We start from the raw sequence: 23,531 nt of genomic DNA, 5'->3' as shown, positions 1-23,531 counted from the left end.
CGAAAGCGACTAAAACAGTTTTTTCCTTAAATCAGCTTACCATCCACGGAGCCAGAATAGAAGAACGAAAAGAGCCGTACACAGTTTGACTAAATCGAAAAAGTTAAAAAAATGTAGTTGCGAAAGAATCTCAGGCATTAAATCGCGTCGTAGCCTACATTTCCTTTCTATAACCTTTTCCGTTTGTGCGTTTGTGGCCCTATTACAAACAGAACCTATCACAGTATTCACCAATATAGAGTTCAAACAGACCAACGGAGTCACCTTGTCCTGTAAACTTCTATACAGCACGCAGCATGATAAAAATGATTCATATTTAGATAATGTATATTTTTGTATTGGCGTAAGTGTTTGGTGATAATAGAACGAAACTACAAAGTTTTTAACATGTGATCGTGCCTCGACATTTTGGCCTAAATCGTGCAACCATACAGGCAGTTCATGCTACTACGTCAATCGCGATTGTTCGCGCAGGAGAAGACACCGGGGATAGCGTTCACTGCGTCGCTGTTCAGCCAGACTTGTGCGGAGTGAGGTGGTTTTTCGCCTTGCTTGGACATTCGCTTGTTAAACGCTCCACTATCAAGAAGAATGTCAAGCAACTCGGTCAGTAACCCTGGTATATGGCCGAAGAAAGAAAATGGAACTTCGGGTTACGCAAGCGACGATAGTTTGTTCGACGAGGAACCTCGTAAGTTCTTTTGTGTTGTAGGCTGTCTGCTGGACGATCTCCCCGGTACCCGTAGTACGTTTTTTCGTGTTTCTTCTTTGTTTTAATCAATATTTTTTTAATTTTTTAATATGTTGTGGTTAACTATCCTTTAATATAACTCGTAGAATATGCAACAGACACATTTATGCAATAATAGTGTGATATATTACATCAAATTTCAAAAACATATCTCATTATTATTGGTGCATGAATAACCAATTTTTCCTAAAAAAATTGTTTGTGGAAATAAATATATAAGATATGTTTATTTTGTTATGGAAAATATTTTATTTTAGAAGTTCGAATGAGAGTTGGAGAAATGTACCAGGCTCGAGTTCCTCAGTGGGATGGAGGTAAAAAATTAGGCCTATATTAAAAACAAAACTTGTGAGCAAATATGTAAACTCTAATCATTGGCAGGCAACACCAAAAGCCCACATTCAAAAGAAGGAATGTTGATATGGTCACCACACGAAACCCTTCTGGATGAAAAATGTATGGATGAGCATTAAGCAATATCATCACTGTGGCCAATCATAATATATATTGTTTTTACACTCTAGTGGATACCTACTGCCATGTGGCAAAAGATAAGCATCACTACAACATGGAACAAGCTCTTGGAATGTTATTTTGGCATAAACATGATGTTAACAAATCCCTTAGCGACATGCAAAATTTTACCCCAATGCCTGGTATGATAAACTTAATGTGGACACAGTTAACATTTTGACTAAATAGGATCTTTTTTATTTGTAGATGACTGGTCTATGGAAGATAAAGTATTATTTGAGCAGGCGTATGCTTTTCATGGCAAAAACTTTCGCAAAGTCCAGCAATTGGTTGGTCACTATGTGAACCAGAATTATAATACAATCATAAATAAATTGGTTTATTATAGATACCCGACAAAGAGATCGGTCAGCTGGTCAAGTTTTATTATACTTGGAAAAAGTCTCGCCTTAAAACCTCGTTAATGGACCGACAGGCAAACAAACAATCTAACACTAATGGAAATTACAGGTATTAAATATTTTCTGCAAAAATCTGGCACCTTGTTAACAATTTTTTGTGCAGTGATGATTCTCCTGTTGAAGATATGGCAGATGCTGTAACCCAAAAGGTGAATATATTTATTACCTTTGTTTGGGGAAGGTTACTATTTTTACAATGGTTACAACATGTTTCGTTAATTGCAATTTTCATTTTCAGCTTCCGGCCACAAAAACACATCCAACCATATCTGATGGAGAAATCAAACACAAGCTGCCAAAGGGTAATATATCTCTACTTGGTAGTCGGCAACTTGCAAACCATTTTGTTACTTGCAGGAATTGATTTGGCCGAAACTGACATCAAAGCACTTGCAGAATACATGAAGGGACCCGAAGCCTATATAAGTGATCTGGATAGTAGACTCATCAGCCAGAAGCAGCAGGTAGTGATCTATGATAATGTTTTTTGGCAATTTTGTTCAAACAGTTTTGCAGTGTTTCAATTTATAACCATGGTAAGGTGCAGATCGAGAAACAGGAGTGTGGCACAAAACTGAAACTGATGTCATCCATTGTCAGACCCCCAATCAATGGCATGAAAACGGAACCAAAAGAAACCCACAAAGGTTTGTATTTTTAGCTGCAAAGTTGTACTGCTCGTATGCTAAATTTACTCGCATAATACATTTAAGTCACAATCCACTTTTAATTTGCAGAGCCCACAGCACAAGATGATTGAGTATAATGGTTTCAAGCATCTCATGATAAAAAAAAAACAGATGCAAGGATTGGGATCGCCATGGGAACTGCCCCCTACTCCTTTCCATCTTTGTACATAAACTGTTTTGTTGTTGGCCACCATCGGCTGTGTGCGCCTATTTATGATTCGTGCGATGTACGTCCATGTACATAAAAACCAACTGTGAGAGACAATAAAGTTGAAACGAAACAAGATCATGGTTTGAGACGTTTTGCGGGGTTTTAAACGGTTCGGAGCCAGTTCGCTGAATGTACACTACATGTTATTAGTGCCAGAAGGGCCAGGTGCGTTATCGTCGCTGTCCGAGTCATCATCTGAACTGACGCTGTCTGAATCCCCGTCGTCCTTCTTTGCTTTCCACATTTTCGCCATCGCAAGTAGTTTGAGGTTGGGTTGCGCCTCTTCCTCTTCAGGAAAGATGTAATCGTAATATTCTTCCCAGCCTGCATCGATCTGGAAAACGCAATCAGGTAAACACCGTGCATCTTGTTGAAGTATGCTTATTTTGAAACAACTTACTCCTCCCTCGGTTGTAACTTTTCTTCTCTTCTTAACACGTTTCGGCATGAGCCGATTTACTTGATTCTGCGTCGTTTCGTCGCCGTGCTGCGTCTGCATAAACATACAAAAATATCTTAACAAGCTCTTCCAAAGTAATCACAAAGTGACATAGTGTAAGTTAAGGTATCCAAATCAATCGTGTGAAACATTGATTTTATAATCCGGCAAGCAGAACTTGAACAATTTTAAATAAGTAACTATTTTCCATGACACTCTCAGCAAAAGATAAATCAAAATACGTTGACTGTGTGCGCTAAAATCATAACCTTACTTCAACTCTGTTTCAAACTTTTCCTAAAGTAAAGTCTATTACGTAATTGCGCTGGGTTGCCACATTGATTTTCATTCTTAATACAATGATGGAATACTTATTATACAACGGTGGCTACATATGCTTTCATAAATATTTGCAAGAAATTGATTCAAAGAAGGCTCGTCAAAACTGCAGAATTAAAAAAAAGGAATATGCCACAAACGTCTAAAAAATTGCAAAGTTTTCTTCTCAAAGCCAAATAGATATAATAATGATGATTCGTGATAATTCATTTCATAACAGTGTATTTTGTAATTCAAATACAAAAGTAATTCAAAAAAAATCAGTCAAAATGTTCAAAACGGGAAGAAAAAGAACAAAAAAAAAAGTCCTTCGAACCGGATTCGAACCAGTGACCTATGGATTTCTGAGGCATCTACCACTACAGTCCACCGCTCTACCAACTGAGCTATCGAAGGGCCGACATCGAAGCGACAAAACCTGCACTACATTCGTCGCGCAGAAAGTGGGAGAACCCTTTTCCTTTTTTTTGCGAAAAAAGCCAATGCGAGAGAAAGGCGCACTCTCTCATGTGTTGTGAGGGGCTGAACCAATGAGATTTGTGCGCTTTCGATTGTTACCACAGGATATTTGTCATTTATGGTCTTACGAGTAAGCGCAATACGTGTAACATAGCGTACAGTATGCTTTGTCAGTTTATAATTGCCCTAAATAATTAGAATCAAACTTTAATTTGTGAAATAGGTCAATAGAAAGAGTTTAATCTTCCTGACGAGCACAAATGCTCATACCAAAACGTTGTTTTTTACCCCTGTTACATAAAAAAAATCGCAAAAACTTACGTCATCATTAGTTTAATAAAATGGCGCAGCTGGTCTGGGTCTGTGTCCAAACATGCCAAATTGATACAAAATGGAATGGAACAAAGAAATCCTTTACATTATTAATTATTATTCATGGTGCCAATGGTTGTTTAAGTCTTTATCCATAATTTTTAGTTTCATTTTACAACATGTTTTACTGGTACATTACAATCCCCATTAAACAAACCAAAAGTAAATCGTTATAATTGTAACTTAATAAATCATGATAACTTGATAAATTATTTTAGAAATATTTATTCTGCTGATTATTGATGTACCTCAAACTTTTTCCAAGCTTCCAGAAGCATGAGTCTTTCCTCTTTTGCGTCGCTGTTTTTCAAAGAGGAATTGGCTTTCTTGTACACTTGCCTGCATACAATACATTATGAAAAACCCTTTGGCGTCTTTATCCCAATGACAAAACTGTATGAATGTAAACACATGTAGCCTAGTTGCTATTTTCCCAAAGAGCTGTACGTAACCGATTCAGTTCAACGAATGAACGCAGTGGTGCTAATAAAGTACTATGGTGTGTCCGGATCAAAATTATCCATACCATTAGAAATACAGACTACTTTTCGCAGCCACCTGACGAAACGTTTTTATATCGTATTTTTCCTGCAGACTGTACGCTTGATGTCAGCAAAGAGGTGCAGTGCATTATACAGTCTAATGGCGCCGTAAAGGCCGCAAATATCGAGAGCGTGTTTACCAAAACAAGAAATACCAGAAAATATAAGTGGATGGCAATGTGTGGCCAATTAACTGGAGAACGTTTATTCTTGGGTTGCGCTTCAGCGGAGCGAAAATACGGGAACCACTGAAAGCAAAACCGCAGTGAACCCAAAACAGAGAAGTTTTTGTTAGAATGATTATTACGTTTTTGTGGAACGCCTTGACCCGTAAAAACATGGACAGTTCCGTGTTGCCTGCTTTAAAGCTATAACTGCTATAAAATGACTAAAATATATTTATTCAATCGCTCGGGTCAAAGGGATGCGAATTCAAGATTTTGTTTATCCACAAATACTGTTTCAATCGATTGCAATATGCAATTGGTAGCGATTGAAATTGTTAGATGGGATTTTCCAGGTCGGCGACCGGTCGTTGACAATACTACGGTCTGGATGCCCTTTAGGTGATAAAATACAACATGACAAATACCTTGCTTGATTGTAGGAGCTTGCGTCACCGCCCGCTGACTCGAAGGTGGCGTAACTGAGCCAAACCTTGATGTGTTGCGTTCGGTCCAGCAGGCGGTCGTACAACTTGCGGGCGTTTTCCTTTTCCTCCTGTTCCATCTCAAAGTCGATGTAAGCTTTCCAGAGAAGCTGATGGAAATAATGAACAAGTCAGCATAATGCCGGTGTGTGTGGTGTGATCAGGGCTACCATCCGCTTGTGCCAAAAACTAATCAAGCTGCTTTAGGATGCCGAATTTGACAGTTATAATTATTTCGCTCAGTATAAACTGCAAAAAAACAATCCGGCAAACAGCTTTTAAGATGTTTAAAATCACAACAATATATTTGGCCCTGTGAAGGGCATCATCAAAATTGTTTCGGTTACTTTGCTTGATTTTGGAGGCTAACAAAAGTTACGCCAACATGATGACCCTTTCAAAGGAAATATACCGAGAACGTGTTTTTAGTTCTTTTTAATCGCACTGAGACCCTATACTCTCGAAAATAAGCATAAATCTAAGAAATAAGCCTCAGGATAGAATGTACACAATATAAAAGGTTAGAAACATGACGCAGTTAAGTTGGTCAGTTCATCACATCATGCACATCACAACAAAATCGTCTTGTGCATAGTGAAATGGTAAACAACGCCTCATTTGTTTGTAAACTGTAACGTTAAGCGACAGGACGTCTTCTCGAATGATTTGTAATCGAGTTTGGTCATATAATCTTATTTACAAAACAGACAATTCTGCGAATCGATTTGATGAACCTTCATTTTGAATGCGTAACTAAGAGCAGGAGGGCCACGTCAGTTAAAATTTCAAAAAAAAAAACTATTACAAAAAAACGTTTCCGCAACTTGAAAAAATATTCATACCGATAAAACCCTACTTTTCATTACTTCACAAACATGAAACTATTGTTTTTTTGTGGGGAGGAAAAGAAGTTTTTCCCTTTGAAATTACCCAAAATGTCAACTTTGGGAGGTACACCATGAAAAGTGAAAACACAAAAATATTTTGTGCAACCCAACACTAAAGCCCTTGACCTTTAGGCAACTAAGCAGAAAATAAAAATATGAGCAGTAGCAACGCACAGCATCCTGGAAGGTACATTTACACATAAAAATATACCCTTTGCAGGAAGCTACAAACCAAAAAAGTGTGTTGAGGTTCTATAACACGATCTATTATTCCTTCTCTTTAACCGCATAAAATCCTTTGGCAAGCGTAAAACCCTAATGAAAAATTGCCCACCTCCGGCATGTCTAGACGTGGTTGGTCAACAGCAATCTCGTATATGGCGCGCGCTCTGTCGACGTCACCAAGCAAGGTCTCCAACTCGGCGAAGCGACACCAAGTGGTGCAGTTGTCGGGTGAATATTCAAGGAAACGCTCGTATAAAATCCGGCATCGGTCGAACTCGCGTAGTTGAAGTTCAAGTTCGATGTAATGGCGGAATAGCTTGTCTTTGGGGCACTTGCCGATAGCGACGCCCTGCAACGGTTCAAAAACGTTGCTTAACCTAAGGAACTTAAATATTTAACATAGGATTTTTTGGAAAATTGCCAGGTAAGCAAAAAGCGAAAGATGATTTTTTTTTGAAAAATCTCGTGAAAAATAATTACTAGTTGGGTTCGGGTTTTGCAACAACATGGAATGCTGTAAAAGCCCGGCAAATTTTTCGGGCGTTGTCACATCACATTCTACATGTATTAAATATTTTTTTACCGAAAGACATAGCAGCACGGGTGACTCTCATCCACGTGCGTTATTTCAGCCGATGCGCACTTACGAATATTTTTCTTGCTTGTGTTACATCTCTCTGTCTTATTTCGAAGTGGGCGAACATGATCCAAACCTTGGCGAAGGTGAACTTGCGATGTGGCACAACTTCGAGACACGCCTTGTAAACCTCCCGCGTTCGGTCGATGTCCTGAGAAAGGGAAAAAATAACTATTGAAAATCCACCAACACCAACCAAAAGGTAGTTCTTGCTAAGGACAGGTAGAGGGCAATCGCGGCTGACTGTAACCGTGCTTCGATTCTGTCTCACACACCGTTCGAAGCAACTCATCAACTCAGTTTCCCATTTTTTCTATTTCATTTTTCACTGCAAAAATGCTGTTGTTGTTCTGACAGCTCCGAAGCGTAACAAGGTAAGCTTACGCTAGGGTAAATTATTTGTTTTGCGTCAATTAAACATTTTCTCCGATATGATCCCTTGATTTCGGAAATAAAAATCGCCTTGTATTTTTCCTACCTTGCTTTCGAGTTCTTCGTATAGCGCGTAATTAATCCACAGATAGATGTACCGCCTCCAGTGGCGCTTTTGTGACACGAGAGGGATATTGGAAATTGCACGTTCGTAAACCTCTCTCGTCGCCTCTACGTCCCCCTCATCTTCGGAAAGTCTCAAGTAGTCGAACCAAGCGTCGTAGTTGTGCGGGTTTGCCTAGATTGCAGTAGAGCAATATTGTCATTAACAATCTTTTTCGTACGCTGCAGTATGTACACAAATCATAAAGTTCAAGTTTTTTAACTATTTTTTTATTTTTTGGATTGTTTCGAGTTGTGTTTTCGAGTGATCTCGTGGCGAAAAAACACGACAACAACACCGTGATGTGAAGGAATATATTTGATTAAAACAGAAATCTCCAATAAGAAATTGAGTTCCCTTTGAAATGCAATACAAGACATACCATCCCTTGCATCACATACACGCAATTTTAATAAAGTTTACGCATTTTTGGATTCGCGTTGCCCCTGATTATTTCAAAATGCAGTTGTTTAAAGCTACAATGGCGGCACCCACCTTGACTTCTTCCTCATACTGGAACTTGCGTTTGCTCACAATCACGTTTTCGATGCCAGATCGGTTCCCGAACTTCTTTTCGAATATCGTGTAAGCCTTGAACAATTCGCCGGCGAGCTGTTTGTCGATTCGGTCTATGGCGTATTTGTAAATGACCCGAGCACGTTCGTACTGCAAATCAAAAGTGCAACTGTAAACGTTTTCTGATGCTACAAGAGTAGCAAACACTGATTACTTAATATAATTTGTATCCAGTCTTCGCCAAGCTGGTTAGCTAGCAAGACTGTTGTAATTAACGCAAGGTGTGTGCTGATGAGATATAATAGTTCAGATCAGAGTGTGTACGTAGGTAAAATAATTCGTTGTTTGTTTGCTTAGTATCTTCATGTCTTGGTACGAGATAGATATTTTGCTGCACTGCAGGCAATGTGTTACCTGCTCTTCTAGAACTCAGTCCCGTAACTATGACTCGGCACTATTTGCGAGACCAAATCAGTTTGTTTAAACAAAAAAAGGCAATACAGGCGCAACAAGCACCACAAATGGAAGGTGGTAACCGAGTCGGTAGTATAAATATTAAATGCAAGCAACCACTCCTGCCTAGATGATCCTCAGTGGTCTGGGGTGCAGGCTTCAAACCTGTAGCTGACTAGCGTCAGAGTGGTTCAATTCCACCTTCTGGGCGTTAGCGAAGAATTTTTCAACCAACCAATAAACAACCATAAATTGAATTTATGACACTCAATTAGTGATGCAATTTAAACGGGGTGTTTGGAAATTGTGGTCAGGATTGAAATCAAAATCAGTTTTCCACAAGCTTTTTATTCACAGAGCAAGGTCAGGCCCTATATATTTGGCAATCTCAGCTCTGGTATGCCTTGGCCGTGATGCCAATTAACCTTTTTTAATGTTGTTGTTTAGTTATTGAAATACATACGATAAACCTCCTATTTTTTTACCTCCTTTTGTCTCTCTTCAAAACGTGCAAAGGCAACAAAAAGGCTGGCCTCCATGTGGTCTTCTCCATAAAATTCAACCGCACGTTCAAATACCTCTCGTGCTTTGATAACGTAGCCAAACCGCTCCTCAAATCGTGCATATTTCACCCAGTTCTTTATATCCGGATGAATATACACAAGTAAACATTGCAGTTAAGAAAAACCTTTTGTAACCAGAGAGATTTTGAGCAAATTTATAAACCAAATAGTATATAAAGAGGGTTAACAATTAAAAACAATTAGTTGCAAACAGCAGATAAAGGTATTTTTCATATTTCTCAAGGATATATTTTTCATGGATTTGTCTGGCCCTTTCTACTTCCTTGTATCGAAGTTCAAAGTTAATGTAGGAATGCCAAGCCTGCTCATCAGGCTCCCACTCCATCCAACGCTCAAACACCTGTCGGCATCCAGCAACATTACCGAGCATCTCTTCCATGTATGCATACTTATACCTTAACGCAAACACATTGCACGGTCAGTAAAATTTGGATTTGTGTCATATTATATGTCATGTTAAGAATTTAAAACATGAAAAACAAAATTTACCAAAATTGATGAGCTCTTGGCAGTATAGTGACCGCCCGGTCCCATATATTTCGAGCGTGATTAATTTGCTTGTTTCTCATTTCCATTTCTGCATATTTCAACCAAAGTGGGATGCACCGGTGAGCCACATCTATTCCTCGCTCATAAACAGAACGAGCTCTTTGAATTTCTTTCATACTGTCTTCAAATGCAGCATATTTAATCCAGTTTTGAATTGAAGACTTGTTTTTGCGCAAAAGGTCTTCAAAGTACTGAAAAGCAAGTTTGGGAAATATAAGTCAAAAGATTTTTAAACTACCATGTTATTAACAACTTTTCCTACCTTTCTTTTTTTTAATTTGTACTCCTCCAGTTCTTCTGGATCTGTTATCTTTCTTTTTGGTGGCTAACACAGCACAAAAAACATTTTAGTAAGGTAGACTTAAACACCATGGTCTTCCAGTTATGCCCCATTTAGATACAAATACCGGCACCAATGAAACTAACTCAACAATAGTTTAACAACCAATCAGCTGTTAAAAAAGTAACCAATAAATCTTTACCGGAGGCAGCAATTCCAGTTCACGCTCTTTTGCTTCACGTAAAAGTTGCTCGGCTGTGATTTGTACAGGAGCTGGAGCTTTATTATTGACCTGGAAACCAATTTATACATATATATGACAACAGTTAGAATCTATTGTCTTGCTTAACCGGAATATTAGATAAATAAAATGATTTACAAACAGTAACTATTACAAAAACAGCGACTCAACTTTAAAAATATAAATATTATTTAAATAAACTCCACTTTTTCAAAAAACTGCTGCATTAAAATATACTGCAGAAAACATTTTTGGACATTTGAACACACCTTCGCAATCTTAGGCATTTTTGTCTTTCCTCCCATCGTGTGTTCCATCATGATTAAATTTTAATAGAGGAACTCTACCTTTCAACTAAAAAGTTCTAAAATTAGGTTTTAAACATATCAAAACGTTATTTATGTGTAAAAGAAAATGTTAATTGTGTTCCTGTGTCAAATATTAATGCATAGGTTGTCATACTACGTACTGTAGGGTGGAGGCTACAAATCATACACATTTATTTTGTAAAGCACTAGCTGACTCGCTAACATTAATTGAAAAACGACAAAATGAAGACAACGCTGAACTCCTCGACATAATGTTTATCAATATTCAAAAGAGGTTAACATAAAAGCACCAACAATCACAATCACAACCACACACACTACAACGTGCGTAAACTCAAACTCGTTGTTTCAATTCAACTTCAGAAGTACAGTACTGTATATGACGTCACTGGGTATTTCCCGTTTTTGCATTTCGGTGGATATGTATCATTAATTTTTTTGTGAAAAGGTAATCAGAGAACGCAAAAATTTAATGTGATCCAACGACAGGCATGATTTTCCGTAAAAAAACTATTTTACACAAACGCTATACTTGGTAATCTGTATGGCAGGGGTGGACAAACTTGTCCAAAAAGTTTCGTTCTTACTTAGGATTTATGCTTTTTTGCGAGCCAGTGTCTTAGAAAATAGAAATGTGCTTATTTTGGACTTGTGCACTTCGTTTTTGTATCTAAACATGCTAGTTTTTTTATTTTAAATGCGGATTATAAAGACCAAAGTATTCCTTTCAAAGAAAGACATCATCTTTCATTTGCACCAAGCAATATGTCCTTCAAAATCGAGCAAAGCTTCTGAAATAAATCCAATTTTTCGGCGTCACAATGCAGTGTGCTTTTTCTTTGGTCCTAACCGATGGTAAATTGCTGTGGTGTTGTACAGCATTATATCACATAAACAACAAACGATTCATGCCATTGCCAAACAAGAACAAATTTACAAACACTTACGTATTTTATTAGGACAAAAATATGTATAAGCAACAATACGTGAATTTCTACAGCACAATGGGCTCATGGAAAATGCTGGCACGCTACTATTTTGCAATTGAAAATGGAAGCACAAAAAAGACGCGCGTAGCCTATTTCCTTTAGCAACTCAAAAACATTTGCCAAAGACACAGTGAAGCAAGCTAAGAATAATGCATATCTTCAACATGAAGTTCTTGATCACCAACGTGACATATTTGGACTAAATTTTGATCATGTTCCAGACTTCGTAAAATAGTTTAAACACTATGAACAAATACGCATTTTTTCAGCAGCAGCAGCAAATGGTGACGTTTACGAAGCCTCCGACGAAAAGCGAAAAACGATTGCGGGCGTTTCTAGCAGACGACTTTTGACAATGTCGGGGGTTCGCTAGGACCGGCCCTGAGCGAACCTCGGGACTAATAATACAAAGCAGTGTACAACTATAAATACTATACAATAAGCTTTTACAATAAACACAAAACTTATTTTTACACAGTAGGTTGCGTTCACTGTAGTTGACAATTGTTCTAACAGCATGGCCATAAAGCTTTTTCTTTTTACATTTCGTTTGTGCTGGGTACAGGCATCGTCTATTATGCATACAAATGGATTGTTTTACAAGTGAAATGAGAGAAAAAATGAAACAGCCGCTGGGTAGTGAAAAAAATCGCCAAAGCAAAAAAAGTACATTTTGGGAAAAGTATCACCAGGGTGCTAGAATATCATACAGGGATTGAGTAAAAAATATAAAAGTTTTTCTCATTCAGTGTTTACTGCACTTTCCCAGCAGCATTTCGATGCATATTTCGCTGCCATGGTAAATATACACGGCAGTGATATGCGGAATACAACGTAATGTTTACATATCGTAGAATCGGTAATCGCTGTCCATGGTGTTGTTGTCCGACGAACCCCCGTCTAGGCCATCCGGATAGCGGGGAAACGGTCCAAGGTCTGGAAAGGTGTTTTGAGTTCTTGCTCTCCGGTACACATGTCTACCGCGGGGCCTGGAAAAGGATGCACATGAGTTTTCACAGCAGTTACCGAATATAACTTCTCGTAAAAATAACTTCTCGTTTATCATCAAACTTTGTTCAGATATATCTCAAAGAGAACTTGGTTTATAGGGTAAAGCAGTTCGCATTAACATTTGTTTAACCGTTAAAGTAGTGGTTCCCAAACTTTTTGTCCGCGGAACACTACAAGGTTATCTTTTTTTTTTTGGGGGGGGGGGGGGGGTTAATTCATAGTCTGTTGCCAAAAGGCTCTCCTGATGAAGATTTGTTGGATAACGACGGAAACATCGAGGCCAATAAAGAGTTTTTGGCAGAAGAGGTTTTTGAGTTAATTTAGCGTAACGAACATGTTCACCAACTTTTGCCTAAAACACAATAATAGCTCGTGGATTACACATTTTGTTATGGATCCCTATAGGGTAAGGCTGAGCCCACTTCGGGAATTACTTTGTTTTAAAGTAATAATACATTTAAGGAAATGATCAGTTTTTGTGTCCGAAAGTACACGCCCCGACATGGTATTTAAAATCAGGTCGAGTTACCAGCACCCTAAGTCAACATATCTCTCAGAATGTATTGGAGGACTTAAAAGTGTTTTTCTCATGACGCGAGAATCCAGTCGAACGGAAATTACCGAGTGTGTAGAAGACCCGCCTTAGCGCGTCATAACTACGTGAGTGTGCTCTTCTTACAGTGGTGATTCTTGAATTTCTGCGCTCATTGGAGCGTGGCCGCCTACTTATTTGCTCATTAACCCGGTAATCTCCAAAAACACCGGTTTTTTAAGGCGTCGATAGCTATCATATATACCTGTCGATGATAATTTCCTCCATGGGAAGTTTGTCGTGTTGCAAGACTTGGTTTTGTTGGGACCCGAGACAACAAGTCCGCTTGATCCATTTTGACAGAAGCTGAACCAGTTCTATGACGTTAAGTAACAACGAAATGATGGTCATTGCGTACATGAACCGCAAGAAGAGCGTCTTTTCCTGGGGAGAAAGGAAAAAAATGTAAAAACTGTCGTCATTCTTATTTATTTCTTCTATAAGTTTCTTTCAATATCAAAAACGGTAAAAATTGAAAAATCTATCTGTTCACATTATAGTGTTAAAAATATGTCGCCTTGGCTTTTAAAATTAATTACGTTTCTTTACAAAGTTCTCTATAATGGACCGGCTAGAGAATATCTTCGAGAAATTATTTCTTCATTTATTTTAGGGACGCCATTTATCAAAAGACATTAAAAAAATAACTATGGCATGAATGGAGCTAAAATAAGTTCCATAATCGTCCTTCGCAATGGACGAGTCATGCACACTGATTCATATTCGCACCAAACATGGACCGTATAAAATCTCGGTTGGTCATGTGGAAACCGTCTATTACTGGGATCGGTCTTTCCGGTCCATCGCAGACCAATAATACTATGGTTACGTTTGGGAAAGCATTAAAGGTTATCTTACCATGGGCCTTGACACGAAACACTCCACGACGCGAGGACAAGGGAATCCTTGACACAAGTACAGTTCCGGCACAATGAAATCATACATGCGGTACTACATCCGAAAAGAGGTTAGTTGTAGATGCATACAGTAAACGGCATATCGCAAACTATTGGGTTTTACGTAAGATTCTTGGGTATGCACCCATGGCTTAAATGTGTCATGTATATTTTTTACACACAATTAGTGGTTTTACGCAGCGGTGCACTGGTTGCGCTGCATTTGGCCCTTATTAAAAATATGTAATTTATTCAAACCCAATTCAAAAGTCAAACTTCGTTTTCTATATATCAGCAGCACTAAAACTTCTAATAGTAAGAAACTTTGGATGTGCTAAAACTATTGGTAGCGTTAAGCCAAAAATGGTGTAGCATCATCAAATTGAGGTCAAGCAAAAGTTTTAAAATACACACCTGCAAATAAAGAAAACCGCCTTCAATTAGTGTTCGCAGAACGGCCTGTGCAGCATAAGCTCGCACTATATTAGGAGTTTTAATTACTTGCGACGAATCGCCCCCTTCGTTTTCCGTCTTCTTCTTGGTCTTCTCTTTTTTATCACTGTCAAAATACGCAAAACAATTAGAAAAATGCCAAGCGACAAATTAAATCTGTCAGGGTATTCTAGGGTTGCCTGGTGGTCAGCACGCAGCAGTATAGCATTGAATAATGCATTGCGAAGAGCACCACCAGTACAGATCAAACGCACGCAAGTGTGGTTACCTAACCCGAAGGTAAATGTAAATACGACATTATAGTTCGGACGTCGAATACTTTTAATCCTTAATTTCTTCAAGAAGTCCAGATAACAAAATTTAACTTTTCTTACTTTCCGTTGTCGTTCTCAATCACTTTTTTCAGTTCGTTTCTTCGCGCCGTTGCCAAGACTTCCTCTTGCTTTTTCGCAATTTTTTTCTCGTTTATCGAGCTTGTACTTGAACCCAAATCGCTCATTTTTTTCCCTTGGCCTGTCCAAACAAACAACCAGACCGTGAAATTTATGCGGGAATTTAAGGGCACTTGATTCCAAGAATCTAAACTACATCTAAATAAAGAATTTCAAAAACCCCGTCAACGGAATTTTTGTGACTCCACGCATTAAGTTCCTTTAGTCTACGTAACTTAACATTCGCTTAACACTGTTTCTGCCAGAAACAAGTCAGTGCTTTTTAATGACGGATATCCATAGTTTACATTTAATAATTAAGCGTCTTTTCGCTGCCAGATATTGTTTTTGGTCATTTAATACAAAAAGTTGACGAAAATAATATTTCATAACAAACAGCGGGTTTTAGGCAGCATCATATATATGTATATTGGATGTTCCAGAAAATTCCGTCGACGTAAAGTTTAATTAATTTTTTCGTAACGTTGTTTGTTCCGCAAAATGTTTTATGGCAGTTTCTCTTTCAGTGAGCCGTGGAATTTTGACAAACTTACTGCTTGATATTGTTATTTTCACCCCGTTCCGAATGACTTCCTCGTATTCCGGCGGTCCTCGCACTTCTCCTATTTGCTTGTCCGTTTTCTTCCTTGTATTACGTCTCCGTCTCTCTCCGCGTCCGCTTTCTACAACAAGCGATTTTAAATTGTTAAGACAAACAGTATAACAATATAGCCCAAATAACTGCTCTGAAATTCAGAATGAAACTCTGAATCCAATTAACTGCTTGAAGATTTCTTAAGCCGTAAATTATGTTTCTATGATTTTAAATTGTTATTGAACATATTTTGCACAAGTAGCAAGTTATGTTGCTGCATAGGATGCAGTCTGCATTAAAACCCAATTCAAACATTAGGAGTATTTTATTTTATTTTATTTTTAATATGGTGCTAATCAAATATTCTATGAACAAAAACAATAACAGCGCAATAAATTTAACATGGTCGCACGTAGCTATGACGCTGAGCGCGGTAATTCCATTGGAAAGCGTACAAAAAAATTCACAAAATTGGTAAATGATTTCAATCGGCAAACAAGGTTATAATGAGTTTTGTTCGATGACTTTATATGTTGACTTACCTTGCTTGTCTTCTGATTTTCCATCAGAATCACTTTCCCGTCTTCGCGCAGATTGGTTCACGTCGGCTGCTGTTATCGTTCTCATACGGTGGGTTGCGTAAACAATGAACATGATGCTCGGGGTGCCGACAAAAAGGATTTGAACTGCCCAGAATCTGCAAGACAACAACACGATGTGAAAAAAAATGAAAAAACATGACTGAATGAATAGCGCACCCAAGCAAAAACAAAAAACTTCAGTAAGCATTATTAGAATCACCTTGTTTAAAAAAACATTTTGCAATTGTTGAGTTGAATATGAAATTAGAATTTGTGCCTATCCAACAACGAGTTTGAAATTTAAAATTAAATAAAAATTGATTGCCAAACGAAGTCAGTTGTGTGTGCATGGCAAGGTCAAGTTTGATTTACTATTTGTTACGTTCCCTCATCATCTCTGTCTCGATAAAATTGAATGTGATCGATTCGCCAGTTATATTTAAGAAATAATACAGTGAATTTTGAATGCTAGATTGCCCTCCGAAATTGTAACCACAACTGGCGTTGAATTCAGTTGCAAAACCGTGTCGAAAAAATTCAGAGTCTTAGATTTTGATCGGCTACTATAGCACAGTCTGTCAGCCTTCAATGATCACGGTCGCGTCAGCTCAAGACATTGTTGATCATCAGGTGCGGAAAGGTGGTTCTCGGGTCCGCGAACGCATGACGCAGCGCCCAGTCAGGTGAATGATGTCACGCGCTTTTACGTAACGCAAAACTTTCCGTTGACGTTTGGTGAGTAAAATAAAGGTATTTGTACATTTAAGTTTTAATAAAATTCACTTATTCCGCGGTTTAATTTATATCTCGGATGTCACAATTACCTGATCTGCGATATAGGAGCAAAATGGTTGTAGCAAATATTGTCGCAACCTGGTTGAAGTGTGTTACACTTGAAACTGGACTGTTCATCGCCATACACCGTGTCGCCAATGCTCACCACCATTATCAGTCTACAAAAAATAAAATGGAAGTATTATACCTGCTGCCCAGATCAAAACACACACTTTAAGACCTAACTCAACCAACCCAAATAAAAACGGGTTATGTTATGTACAAGACTGTGAAAAATCAACAAATTTGCAGGTCAACGTGCCAGATGAACTTCATCATTTACGTATAGTTCAAAGTTCCCACTTAAACTATGTTAGATTGCGCCCAGTTGATGCGAGTCAGCGGAATATTGCGCCATCCAGTTGTAAATTAAGTTAAAGCAGTTTGGCCGGTCACGTGACTAATAACTTTTTAACAAACCGAACTTACTCTTGTAACACCCAATACTCCAAATAAAATCGCGCAAGTCTGTGTATTTGCATGCGACAACGTTTAACAGCACAATAGTAAAGCTATGTGTTTTAGATTATACAGAATATGTTTATGGTTCATCTTGTTTTTTTCACCTACCGGAACATAAAGAGAAACACAATCCATACTTTGCCAACGAAGGGCGAATAGTTCGCAACTTCTTCCAATAGCTTCTCGAAAATGTGCCACGCCATTTAATTTATTACTTACTGAACTACCTACAATGCACTGAAAATCGATGTACTTATTATTTTTTGTCTCTTTTTCGCAGTAACCAAATGTGTAAACCCTTTCTATTCTCCGCGGTGTAAATCCGTCTCTCTTTCCTATGCGAGATTAAAAATGCAGTTTCTCGCCTAAATTTCAGCCCCAGCTATAAACACAGGCGGGTGGGTAGCGCCTTAAGTACCGAGGTCTGCAGCGTCGCTCGTTTCTCCTGTCTCAGGGCATTTTTTCCGCCAAATCGCTCGTCACGGGCACGGCGGGGGACCTGGCCGACTTGGGAAGGACTCAAGACGACAAAGTAAGGACCTTGGAATGCGCACGAGGACTCTCAAAACCTCACACCAGTCCTGCTCACGTATCACAAACTCCGCCCGATAAACGCCAAATCTCAAAACTAAGTGGTTTAGACCTGACATAACGCTTTTTAACGGTTGTCACGCGACTTGGATGTCGGTTTGAACGTAAACATACGGTTTATCATGCAAGAGCAAATTTCCATGTGCGGCCACGCAAGCCTGTTTCGCGTAGTTATTGATGGACCTGCTTTAATTTTAAGTAAAGCAATTTTCGAAAGCCTTTAGTTATATCGAAAACACTGTATGACCATTTCTTTGTGCAACCTTGCATGCAATAGACTTTGTAATGTTCACAGTAATACGTAGGAACAAAAACAATAATTATCAGCATCCCAACTATTTGCGGTCCGACGCAGCATGGTAATGGAATTAAGGACTGGCCAAGAACTCTGTATAGAGTTACATATCACACGTAAGGGTTAAAAACAACAATAAATGATTTATCATCGACCAGATTATAGATTCCGTGTTCTGTTTGCTTTAACCTGATTTCTGCATTACTTAAATGCAAAACAACCACGCCAAAATGGAGTTAATCTTTTTTACCAATTAGATTTTGAGCCGTTGACAGCCTGGCCTGGTTTATGTTAGCCCTCAGACTTTAAAGCACGATTAACTAAACCACACCAAACGGGCTGCGTTTTTTTTTCGGGAGTCACTCTTGCAAAAAATGACCCTCACGCTGTTTATACTGCCGGTGATGCATCAATGCGTTTGAAAGAGACGCACCTCAGTCAGCTGTTGAGTTGTGCAAGATTCTACTGTGCATGATAAAAGAAGATTGTGATGTCACAAGACACGCTCTGTTCTTTTCCCGCCATTGCGGAATGTTCCTTTTCACAACATTGTATTGCCAGTGAAGCGTTTCACAAACTTGCAAGTGTAGCGCGAGGACCCATTGTGCACAAATTCTACGCTAAAGCGCATAAACGTAGTTCTCGACGTTTCTACTGTTGTGATTTCAGCCTATCCCTTTTTTGTGAATCTTACCAGATCAGCAGGCGGTGTTTCTGGTGAGTGCCCGTACAAGCACAGTAGTTAGGTCTAAATATGCAGTGCTGTAGTTGCGGTACGTTGCTGCACGCAAGGCGCAGGTCGAGATCGCTTGACTGAACTCGTCTGCTTATGGGAAGTGAGTCAGGTTACCGCAAGTCTAGCATGCGTAAAAAAACTATATCTGTTGTGTTTCGGGGTCCTACAGGACTCGACAGAAACCCCACTAGTTCGAGGAATTTAACAACTCCCACGGCTCTGATCGCAACCCCGAAATAAGGTTGCCAATTTGTGTGAATAGGCTACCAGAACTTACGGTTGTGTAACGTTTATGAAACAAACAGAGTCCAAGTTCTACTAAGTTTCAACCCCAGACGCCGTAAGAGCCTCACACATTTCAAGTGTTCCGGTTCATTTCACTGTAATTTTGCATACTTTTGTGGTAGTAATTTTTGCTGGTCATAACGACGGAGCATAAACCGTCTCGCATTATTTACTAGTAGTTAAAATCGATGCACTTTAGGTCATTAAGCTTTCTTTTACATCCCAAAGAAAAAATTTGGATTCCTTCGTAAAGCTTGTTGTTTAGTCATAGGCCCTTTAACGAAACCTTGGTTATTTTTAAAGCACTTCAAAAGTTTTTTTTTTTTCATTTGATTGTAAAACCTAATGGTCAGCTTTCAATTCAACGGAAAACAGCTAACTTTGGGTGGTTATCGTCTGCATAGACACCATCCATTTTAGACCCCGCAACGAAACAACTCAATTCCTTCGCTTATCAACATAAACGTTTTCAACGCTATCGCTGCCAAAAGCTGAAATAATCCTGTTCTACCTGAAACTGCGCGAACGGCCGACTTAAACTCGGCCCCTTTAAAGCAACAAACATCCTTTACTCAAAACCCCGACGCCGTGGGTGTCGTTGCTTTTGCGGGGAAACGGATTCGTTCAAACACATTAAAACAACATTTCGCACCAGACAATTCGATTTCTTTTCCTGGACAAGCCCTGTTTTACGGCTGACAGCAGACTTCTGTTTCATGCCACGCATTTGGGCATCATAAAAGCCGAAGTTCACGCGTTTTTCTGGTTGTACAGTTCAGCGATTCGCGTTATGCCATGACTTCACGTAGCGCATTTGTTGACGTATTTCGTGCGTTGGTTGAAAACAAGACAATTCCTAAGGCGTGAATCGACGATATGTTTCGAATCGTCTCATTTCGTTCTCTGTTACTACCAACACGTGATTTCTTCATACCAGTTTGGTGATATTGTTTTGCAGCAAAACAACCATGGACTTTTTGGACATCTTTGTCACACATCCCTTATAAGTGTTTCACTGTCGTCATAGTCCACGTGTTTAAATTTCCGGCGCTCGCAATAGGAAAAATATGGTGGCCGTACATTCTCTTTATAAGATAATATCCGTTCTTCTCAGCGTATTTTTAGCTACTGCGTGTTTCAAAACCGCATCATGCCAAACTTCAGGGCAGGTTTTCAAGGTGAAGTAAAAAACTTTACCGACTGCAAATGTATTATTTTGACAAACTTGTTGGTCGGTCCTGTTTAAACGAGAAATGCAAAAATAAGGCACCAGAAAACTACAGTGGGAGATGTACTTTAACCATAACAACACATTTCCATTGCTCTTTAGCAGCAGCACGCGAATTTACACAGGGCTACAGAATTCCGTTAGGGGGCATAAAACAGTACACCATAGCCGGATTGTTCGAACGCACAGAATTGATCCGCTCCCAAAAATCTGCTGTTCCAGGAATCGTGCTAAAACACTTTCATTTCAACCACAGTTACACTGGTGATCAAAACAAAGTCATGGAACAAGTTCAATCACCGTTATTGCAATAAAAATTCACTCAGAGTGAAAAGCGAACAACAGAAGAATCTTTGCAAGACAAAAACTTCAACATTATTACGATGTATACATTATAAAACAAAAACTATTTATTTGACAAAAGAGAATAATTTAGGATGTGCCTCTTATGCCAGCATAAAAACGACGAGCGTAAAATTAAATAACAGCGGTGAATAAGGGCTAAATAAAAATATGATACGACCAAAATTACAAAATGTTTGGTACTATGTTGCACAAACACAACAGCTAAAATTACAAAATGCAAAAAGTACTTTTTATTAAAACTACATACAAATCTTTGAACAGTGTTCTTAAAAAGGACCCATGAATAAAATTTTTTTGTAAAAGTTGCATCATAAATAAAGCTTAGGTAGGCACATAGCCTTGGCAGCTAATTGAAAATGTAACCCTGATGTCATGTAATTTAAAGACTCCTTTGTTTAGTAACATGTTTTTCACTGAATGCTATTTTTCTACACTTCGTTCCGCAGCTTTGTTCAGTTGTTGTTCTAATTCTTCCTTTGACTGAAAGTTCTTACCTAGAACAAAAATAGGTTTTCACAAATTCACCAAATATACAGTTGATAACACGATGTCTTCCAACCTTCTGCCCATTTCTCAAGAAAAGAAAACTTTTTTGCAAAGGAATCAGTTTTATTTTCCTCCTCAACATGGGAAATATCTTGGTCAGAAAGTTCGAGGCCAAATCTCACAAACCTGAACCATGAGTTTGTGTAGGGCAGATTTGAATTAATGAAGTTTTTGAAGGTGTTTCTCATACCTACAAATAAAGCAACCTTTTGTGTGCCCCATAACAGCTCTCAAAAAATTGAGGAACAACATTAGTGATAAAAACACACTCACATTGGACGCTAACTCGACATTGAGGGGATGTCTTTTCCAGCAGATTATTCTGTTGTTGCTTTATAGGTGTCAGTGTAATATCGGATTCAGTTTTTCTGACAAAATTTATTTATAACACGGGTAAATGATCGAGAAAAAAGTGTTGCCAAATTTCACTAAAAAAGCATGCAAGTAACTGTGTCAAAGGATCTGTTTTAATCACATGACTAATGTACGTTGATACTGCATAAACTTCAGCGGAAACCATTCAGCAGACAGTATGTTACGGCCTGAAACCAATTTTGACAAGTAAATGTAGAAAAACATTAAACAGAAAATACTTTCCAGTTTTGACCAACCTTCTCTCCTTTATGTCATTTTGCTGCTGTGGATGTTGGGTTTGTAGGTGATTGTCAGATACAGAATGTAAAAAGCGTGGTTTTGAGTGTTGTGCATCTTTACTTTCAAGTGCCTGACACTCAGCGGCACTCACATCACCAAATTCTATTTTGTTAGATGAGGCACTTGGTTCTTTGTCCAAAATTGTATGATGGGAAGAGCTGGAAGCGATGGAATGATCAAAAAAAGGATTGTCCTGCATATCAGATGGTGAGCTTTGTGGTGAGTGATTTGTCTGAAGCATGAATCTAAGAGAGTCATTCCCTGATTGACTGTGCATTTGAAGTGTTACATCTTTATCACTGGACAATGCTGTTTGCATGGCTCCAATTAACTCTGAGGTATTGGGGGTAGCTCCATTGGTCAATGCAATAGGCTGCAGTTGCATTTTTTCATTCTGATGGTTTGCCAGATTCATTGAGGTACATACTTCCAAAATTTGTGAAAAACTTTGGTTTTGGTGAATAATCGCACCAAACTTTTGCATAATCTTGAGAAGATCACTTTTGCATTCATGGGTGACTGAATGCTGAGAAAGCTTTGAAAATAAATTGCACAGTTCCAAAAGTTTGGCATGTTGTTTCTACAAATAATAACATAAATCGTTTTTGGTTTTGCACATGCAATCACATGATCTAATGATATTGAGACAAAACTCAGTGATTTTTACCTTAAAGCTACACAAATTCATATATAATGCAGAGGATTGATTAACCACTCACATTTGTACAATTTTATCGACGATTAATGTGCAAAAAAATAATACAAATACAACATCTTATTCACAAAAGTTCCTATGGAACAAAGAAAAAAAATTACATGCCTGATATTTAAATTGCTTAATCATTGCTCATGTTGATCAAAAAATATTTAAACTGAATAAAAATTCAAGTTGCCTACATCACATAATAAAAGACAATTCGAGGCCCCTTTCTAGATCAATGTGTTTGATAAATAACATAGGCATATTACAAAACAAAATTAACAGCATGCATACCTTCAAATGTTTAGTAGTCATTGAAAGCATTTTTGTATTTTCCATTATTTAGGCTACAAAAAATCTTGAACGATGCTGGTAGTAACTTACGCCTGAGATCTGTTATACCGGGGTCAGGTCAGAGTTAAAAGAAAAGGATGGTATTTTGGAAAGAATGACAGGTACTTCCCCAAATATTGTGAGGAATAAAAAATCAGACCAGAGACTTAGTAGTCTCTGATCAGAACAAACAGTTTGTCCAGTATTACTGGTTGTATAATTTTAGCGTTTGGCTGACGGTAAAACGCCAGTTTTTGAAGAAAGTCCTTGTATGAAAGTGCGTATCGCCGCCAATATTTTTTTGTAAATCGAATATATCAGTCGGTGGCGG

The 23,531-nt window shown here is 38.4% G+C and overlaps 4 protein-coding genes and 2 non-coding genes across 7 annotated transcripts; 2 read left to right on the top strand and 4 right to left on the bottom strand.

Moving 5' to 3' along the window:
- Nucleotides 1-477: 477 nt before the first annotated feature.
- LOC145890561 (REST corepressor 1-like) lies at nucleotides 478-2,698 on the top strand. Of its 2 annotated transcripts, none has more exons than XM_082981670.1 (11): nucleotides 478-691; nucleotides 1,009-1,065; nucleotides 1,133-1,207; nucleotides 1,276-1,407; nucleotides 1,472-1,554; nucleotides 1,614-1,735; nucleotides 1,790-1,835; nucleotides 1,925-1,988; nucleotides 2,044-2,150; nucleotides 2,234-2,333; nucleotides 2,424-2,698. In XM_082981670.1, the coding sequence occupies exons 1-11, from the start codon at nucleotides 592-594 to the stop codon at nucleotides 2,444-2,446; spliced, it is 909 nt and encodes a 302-aa protein (XP_082837796.1). In that variant the 5' UTR covers nucleotides 478-591; the 3' UTR covers nucleotides 2,447-2,698. The 2 variants fall into 2 exon arrangements, with proteins under 2 accessions (XP_082837796.1, XP_082837795.1); XM_082981669.1 differs by having other exon boundaries at nucleotides 2,228-2,333; nucleotides 2,424-2,696.
- A 19-nt stretch (nucleotides 2,699-2,717) lies between these two features.
- LOC145890560 (crooked neck-like protein 1) lies at nucleotides 2,718-10,659 on the bottom strand. Its single transcript, XM_082981668.1, has 14 exons — nucleotides 10,563-10,659; nucleotides 10,255-10,344; nucleotides 10,035-10,097; nucleotides 9,713-9,963; nucleotides 9,452-9,618; nucleotides 9,125-9,303; nucleotides 8,166-8,336; nucleotides 7,614-7,805; nucleotides 7,146-7,286; nucleotides 6,608-6,847; nucleotides 5,330-5,496; nucleotides 4,444-4,534; nucleotides 2,987-3,079; nucleotides 2,718-2,920 (listed from the first exon to the last, which is right to left on the bottom strand). The coding sequence occupies exons 1-14, from the start codon at nucleotides 10,611-10,613 to the stop codon at nucleotides 2,723-2,725; spliced, it is 2,094 nt and encodes a 697-aa protein (XP_082837794.1). The 5' UTR covers nucleotides 10,614-10,659; the 3' UTR covers nucleotides 2,718-2,722.
- Nucleotides 3,671-3,760, bottom strand: Trnay-gua (transfer RNA tyrosine (anticodon GUA)). The gene is given in 2 exon segments: nucleotides 3,671-3,706; nucleotides 3,724-3,760. It is a non-coding gene; the product is annotated as a tRNA-Tyr (tRNA).
- On the top strand, nucleotides 8,764-8,850 carry Trnastop-uca (transfer RNA opal suppressor (anticodon UCA)). The gene has a single exon. It is a non-coding gene; the product is annotated as a tRNA-Sec (tRNA).
- An 895-nt stretch (nucleotides 10,660-11,554) lies between the features above and the next one.
- On the bottom strand, nucleotides 11,555-17,771 carry LOC145888585 (gap junction gamma-2 protein-like). The gene is made up of 9 exons (XM_082979362.1): nucleotides 17,575-17,771; nucleotides 16,995-17,123; nucleotides 16,132-16,286; nucleotides 15,549-15,677; nucleotides 14,938-15,076; nucleotides 14,525-14,669; nucleotides 14,073-14,165; nucleotides 13,420-13,598; nucleotides 11,555-12,600 (listed from the first exon to the last, which is right to left on the bottom strand). The coding sequence occupies exons 1-9, from the start codon at nucleotides 17,667-17,669 to the stop codon at nucleotides 12,453-12,455; spliced, it is 1,212 nt and encodes a 403-aa protein (XP_082835488.1). The 5' UTR covers nucleotides 17,670-17,771; the 3' UTR covers nucleotides 11,555-12,452.
- A 3,109-nt stretch (nucleotides 17,772-20,880) lies between these two features.
- LOC145889518 (uncharacterized) lies at nucleotides 20,881-23,282 on the bottom strand. Its single transcript, XM_082980485.1, has 5 exons — nucleotides 23,162-23,282; nucleotides 22,125-22,747; nucleotides 21,787-21,881; nucleotides 21,527-21,703; nucleotides 20,881-21,461 (listed from the first exon to the last, which is right to left on the bottom strand). The coding sequence occupies exons 1-5, from the start codon at nucleotides 23,204-23,206 to the stop codon at nucleotides 21,388-21,390; spliced, it is 1,014 nt and encodes a 337-aa protein (XP_082836611.1). The 5' UTR covers nucleotides 23,207-23,282; the 3' UTR covers nucleotides 20,881-21,387.
- Nucleotides 23,283-23,531: the final 249 nt, after the last annotated feature.

Source organism: Ascidia mentula, chromosome 2 (assembly GCF_947561715.1).
Source record: "Ascidia mentula chromosome 2, kaAscMent1.1, whole genome shotgun sequence".
Taxonomy (NCBI): Eukaryota; Metazoa; Chordata; class Ascidiacea; order Phlebobranchia; family Ascidiidae; genus Ascidia; species Ascidia mentula.
The sequence above is the reverse complement of the archived record's forward strand: the minus strand, read 5'-3'. Positions and strand labels throughout refer to the sequence as shown.